Source organism: Vicia villosa, linkage group LG5 (genome assembly GCF_029867415.1).
Source record: "Vicia villosa cultivar HV-30 ecotype Madison, WI linkage group LG5, Vvil1.0, whole genome shotgun sequence".
In the NCBI taxonomy this organism is placed as follows: domain Eukaryota; kingdom Viridiplantae; phylum Streptophyta; class Magnoliopsida; order Fabales; family Fabaceae; genus Vicia; species Vicia villosa.
The window spans coordinates 147,691,247-147,697,246 of NC_081184.1; the positions used below are offsets into that span (position 1 = coordinate 147,691,247).

General features: G+C 35.2%; 1 protein-coding gene across 1 annotated transcript; it reads right to left on the reverse strand.

Moving 5' to 3' along the window:
- Positions 1-2,135: 2,135 nt before the first annotated feature.
- LOC131603088 (polygalacturonase inhibitor 2-like) lies at positions 2,136-3,309 on the reverse strand. Its single transcript, XM_058875341.1, has one exon. The coding sequence runs from the start codon at positions 3,256-3,258 to the stop codon at positions 2,239-2,241; it is 1,020 nt and encodes a 339-aa protein (XP_058731324.1). The 5' UTR covers positions 3,259-3,309; the 3' UTR covers positions 2,136-2,238.
- Between the last annotated feature and the right edge of the window lie 2,691 nt (positions 3,310-6,000).

Below are 6,000 nucleotides of genomic sequence, written 5' to 3' on the forward strand. Positions count from 1 at the left end.
AAAGGCAAAGTCACTCTTTTGTAGGTAAAGTCATTAATGAGAGGAAGCCACCTCCTGTTCTTACAATACCATTACCTTTAAATTTGGGCCCACCATCTAGCTCATCTTTATTGGAATTGGTGCGAGTTGGTAAAGGCTATTCTAACCTGCGCATTTTCTTGGAGAAAAAGATAAGTGATTTCTCACAGATGCAATTTAGAGGGAGCTAGAACAAAAAATGAAATGAGACCAAATGGTGAGGAAAGTAATGTGCTCATAGTCGGAGACTTAATTTTGTCATGATGGTCTTTCATGTAGTTATTGAAGCCAAGATGGTCAAAAGTAAAATTAAGTTTGATCTGGTGCTTCAAAGTGGGGTTAAAAGTTTCGTCAGTTGGTCAAGACCATTAATAACATTGATATCGAAAAGAGTGGGAGTGACATAATTGGTTTCATTTACTAACAGTTATGTTACTCTGCAGAAACCGAGTCCAGGACGGAGGATTGGCCTCAGATGTGAGTCTCAAGGCCTTTATTACGTCTCTGTATCTTCTAAGATGATCTGTCGTAGATTCTCCATTCACTACTCATGCTCAGTTAGGTCATCTAAATTTTCAAAAACTACAAAGTTAGTGCAAAGTTTATCAAGATTATCTAATTTATATTATGAGTCGTGTCAGTTAAGGAAACACATTTAAAAGAGAAAATTTAAATAGGATACCAACAAAATAAAATTTATTTAAACGAGGGATCTCAGAGAAAATTCAGCACCTATTTTTCAAGTATCCGATGATATCATATATTTGGTAAATGATTATGTCATGGTTGAAAAGAATTACTCTTATGCATGATTATGCTTCGACACATTTTCAACAATTGTCAGGTATGTTCGGCAGTAGAAGAGTAAAGATGAAAAGATTTATCGTCATTTGATTTGCTTGCATCTGGACCATAAGAAAAAGGAGCAATGAAAATATTTCTAATAACAAAATTAAAGTCGTAGATCATTGGATGGACGAAGTTCAAATGACCTATTGGATCCTGTTAAAATGCACATTAACATGTTTCAATTACACCATCAATCAATGGATTGTAAATCCTCTAGAAATAGATTCCCTACTATTAAATAGTAACTGCAGGGTAATCTCAACCAGTTTATGCAAACTCGCGAGTTGACTCATAGAATCAAACGAGTCAACGTCTCAAACTCCCATTGTCGTCCTGCGATTCAGGTGGAATCAAATGTGTCTAACGTGGTAAACTCGAACGAGTTATGCCCCAAACTAGTTTGGGGAAAAACACTAGGCGGCGCTTTTCTTGGCAACTTGTTAATAAAAAGTCTAAATTTTCAAAATTGACTGGATTTGGGTCAGGTTCACTTAATATCCATAATTAATATTTATTAATATTGATGAGGAGTTTACTGAAACACTAATTCACATTCACCCCCTTCTTACAATAGAGCCTAACGTTAGCCTGGATATCTGTTACTACTGAAACACTAATGCAAATTTTTTTAAAATTTCATTCTTTATACATGATGATTTTTGGGATGTGTATATAATTGTACACAAATAAATATATTTTTTTCTATCAGAAGTAGGATCGTTGATCCGTGCTAAGATCTCTGAGTTACAATTTTTCAATCTTCTACTGATAAACTCTAGAATTTTTAAACATTATCTCAACCATTTGATTGTTTATATATGTTTATATATGTTTATTAAACTTTACAGTTAGACCGTTCAATTTTAATCCTAAGGCCCACAAAATACCGACTGTGTTACAGTGTGCTTTCGAAGACATTGGTACTTGATTTGGTGTTTTAGTGTTTTATTCAAAGTTATTTTGATTGTGGTTGGTTCTGGTTAAGGCGAGGAGACATGAAGTTTAATTGACAGACGTGGAGAATTGCATCAGTGAGTTTGGAAGTAACTGCTATACTATGCATTTTAATTTTTTCTGTCTGAGTCGATTTCAGTGGAAATCTTGTTCTGTAATTTTGAAGTCTTTTATTTTTGCTCTGGTTCTGTTATCTGTATAACAAATTTCTATTATGAGTTTTACTTTTTGGATAACCTGGTTATTAGCTGAATACTTGTGGTATTGCATTAGTTTATATTTAGTTGTATTGAATTATAATGGTCAAGCATGACTTATGACTTAAACTTCAGACTGATATTTAAATATTTCTTTTGGCCTTTAAAAAAATAGCATAAGAAAAACATGAAGAGCACATAACATTTTTGCTGGATTGATTCAATTCTTGCAAGCGGGAAGAGGTGGACCACACAAGCACTTATTATGAGCATAACAATACTCATCAAACCTGTTGTATGGAATAGGACCACACAAATTATTATAGCTCACATTCAACTTATGCAACCGCTGAAGCTTCGTCAGCTCCTCCGGCAGCCTACCGTAGATTTTATTGTTCCTTAGATCCAACGCCTGCAAATTTTTCGACAACCCAACTTTCCCAATATCAAAAGCCAACTTGTTCCAACCAAGCAATATCTTAGCCTGAATCTCTTTCTCCGACCCAAACAACATGGAAGCATCACCTTCCAACGAGTTCCGTGACAAGTCCACATACGCAAGGTTCAGTTTCCCCAGAGAAGCTGGAATATTCCCAGAGAGACGGTTTTGCGACATAGTCAACACTGTAAAAGACTTTGTAAACGATCCATATGATTCCGGTATTGGTCCGGTGAGTTTGTTCCCGTCGAATGCTATTCCAACGAAGTTAGGGAGAGACGGGAGGATGTCAGGGAGAGGACCTGAGAGATTGTTGTAGGAGAAGTCGATCGTTATGAGGGTTTTGATCTGTGAGAAGGTGTTGGGTATCTCACCGGAAATATTGCACTGGGTGATATAGAGGTATTGAAGTTTGGAGAGGTTGGAGATTGATGGTGGGATAGGACCGACGAGATTGGGGATGCGGGAGATATAGAGGAAGGAGAGGAAAGGGAGGTTGGTGATGGAGGGTGGAAAAGAGACAGGTTGAGGTAGGTCGAGGTCGGAGAGATCGAGGTAGTTGACGCGGTAGGTTAGTGTGTCGGTGTCGCATGAGACACCTTCCCACCAAGTGCGGTTGCAGCAGTCGATGGATGGATCCCATGAAGAGAGTTTAGTTGGGTTGCCAAATTCTTTCTTAATTTGGAGGAGGGCTCTTTTGTCATCTGGATTACATTTTTCTGAGAGGGAAGATATGAAGTGGCCTGAGGTTAGACTTAGAACTAAGAAGAGAAGTGATATGCATGAGGTGAAGGGCTGCATGGTTGAAGATATCTTCTTGTTCTGCTGGTTTGTTTGAGTTGTTGCTTGCTGGCATATATTTTATAGGCTTGTATGTGTAGTTGCTACTAGTATAGATTATAGAATAGGATAAGATCTTGTATTATTCAATAACTGGTCTCTGTGACAGCTCATTTGAAAAGTATTTTCCATCGTCAAATATTGCGTGCTTGAAGTCAACTCACTAATGTTTTTGTTGTCATCTAGAAATTCATCACTAGCAAAACAATCAAATCTCAAAATTACCAGTCAATTTTTCTTACCTTCAAGCAGGGGTGGACGAAAACCCGCAAACAGTGTTAATCCGTTAAAACCAAACCGATTTTTGATCAAACGGGCGAGTCAAATGGGTTATGCGGGTGCTGGAATGTGCAAAACCGGTTTCAAGTGGATTTATACGGGCGGGTGCAGGTCCAGTTTTGGGCCCAGCGGTACCCAGCCCAACCCGTATCTTGACAACAATTACACCATAAAATATTATAATGTTATTTTTTTTTTGACAAAAATATTATAATGTTATTTAATTATATATGAATTAGATCTCTCCTGCCTTTCTCTTCTACCATCTCTCTCATGCTTCATCTAAGGGTTGAGAATTGATAAAATCATAGAGGTGAAAAGATGTTGCTTTGAAAAGTGAAAAGAATGATAGATAAATAGCTAAGATGATGGCTGAATGGAAACAGGAAAGGAGATAAAACAGATCCAAATCGAAATATATATCATGCTGATATTCTCTGAGAATAATTTGAAACAATTGGTTGTGTTGATAAGAATGTTGCTGGAACTGTTGAACAGGTTACACGATTTTCTTTTACTTTACGCAGATATAAAAAAATATGATTGATTGATTTTATTAAGATGTTAAAGGTTGGTTATTTTTGTTATGTCTATTGGCAGGAGATGAGAATAGCAGATAAATGAGATGATATTGTACCTATAACATTTCAAGGGAGAAAACAACCTGATGCATGTTTCGAGATTAAAATTGTGTTGTGACATTTTTCTTAGAAATTGATAAGGATGTTGTTGGAACTGTTGAACAGGTTACACAATTTTTCTTTTACTTTACGCCGATATAAAAAGATATGATTGATTGATTTTATTAAGATGTTAAAGGTTGGTTCTTTTTGTTCTGTTTATTGTTAATTTGGGCTACGCGGTGGAGTTGGCTTTGACGACGACAAGGTTCTCCAGTTTGTATGCAAAACAGTTGGGTCTGGTTTCTTGAGTTTTTCATACACTTTGTTTTTTATGATTTGGTTATTATGAATGTAAAATGTTTGATTAAATATCTTGTGTGCAACCATAGCTCTCAAAGCAACTTCTGTCTTTGTGAGTGTATTCCATTATGCCATTTGCATTAATTCTGTTTGAAAGATTTCCTCATGTTGCTACTGAATAACAGCTTAAGGTGATTCAATCAAAGCGGGGTTGTGGTGTGTGCTGTTGGAAATTTTCTTAATTAATTAAAACTTTATGAACCCATTCTTAATTCATGATGAAATATTAAGCGGAAGCGTACCTTTAAGATCCATGAAATTTTGATGATAAGAAGATGATCTTGATAGGAAAATGACCTTCCAATTGTAGATTCCTCAATTCCTTAGTTTCTCTTTCAATGGGATAAAGAGAATAAATATTCTATCATATTTTTCTAGTTGTCTACAATTGGGGACCATAACCCCTTATTTATAAGAATCACATGCCCTTTCATGAAGAGTCATGCCTAATCAAGTTTAGAATCTCATGCCCTTCCATGAAGGGTCATGATTATTCAAGGTTTCTTATTCCAATTTTACCCATCACAAAAATAGAAATAAGACTTTTGGTATCTACATAATATTTTCCATGACAATTACATACTTAGCCATAAACTTTACATTAAATAGATCACTTTAATTTGGCTAATTGAATAATGGTCCTAACACATTAATTTATTACATGTATGACCCAAAAAATTCTAACAATGAATAATGTAATATTGAAGTGATATTGAAGTTGGAAGGTTTGAAAATATGCTTACTGCTATTTATCTATTTTTTGTTCCAACCTACCATGAATAATGTAATATTGAAGTTGGAAGGTTTGAAAATATGCTTACTGCTATTTATCTATTTTTGTTTTCCTTAATCTCTTTAATTCTAACTTATAATCATTCATATCTAAAAATGTCGTTTATGCGTCTCTTTGAAATTTTCGAAGAGTTCGGTATGTATATGTAAGAAGGATTAAAAAGATAAGTTTGATTTGATCTTAATCGAGTGGAGCTAACTGAGATTTTTGTCTCAGTGTATAACTGTATGTCATGTACAAATGTCTTGCAAATGAATCATTTATTTCACTGACATAGTTAACTTATATCTAATCCATATTCACATTCACATGCATCAGAAATATCAATTGAGGTTGAAACTTTTCTGATTTAGCATCATATTTTTGTTTGATTTAGCATCACATTTTCTATGGATATGGTCATTGTACATAATTTTCAAGGCCTAAAACATCTCCAGGAGAGCTGGAATTAGATTTTTCATTGGCACCATCATTCTCTATTTCCTTTGCTTTAACTGGAACTAAGATTTTAGCAATTGCCTTAGGAATCGGAGCAGAGGGTGGAGAGGTTGATGCCTTATGGTTTGAAGTGGCAACATTATGATCCATTGGCGAAAAGAATTGTTAGAACTTCCAGGAGTCAAATAATCTTCACTGAGAATTTTGGTT

Bases quoted from the DNA above. Each gene is read 5' to 3' on its own strand.
- LOC131603088 (XM_058875341.1), bottom strand. From the start codon at position 3,258: ATGCAGCCCTTCACCTCATGCATATCACTTCTCTTCTTAGTTCTAAGT.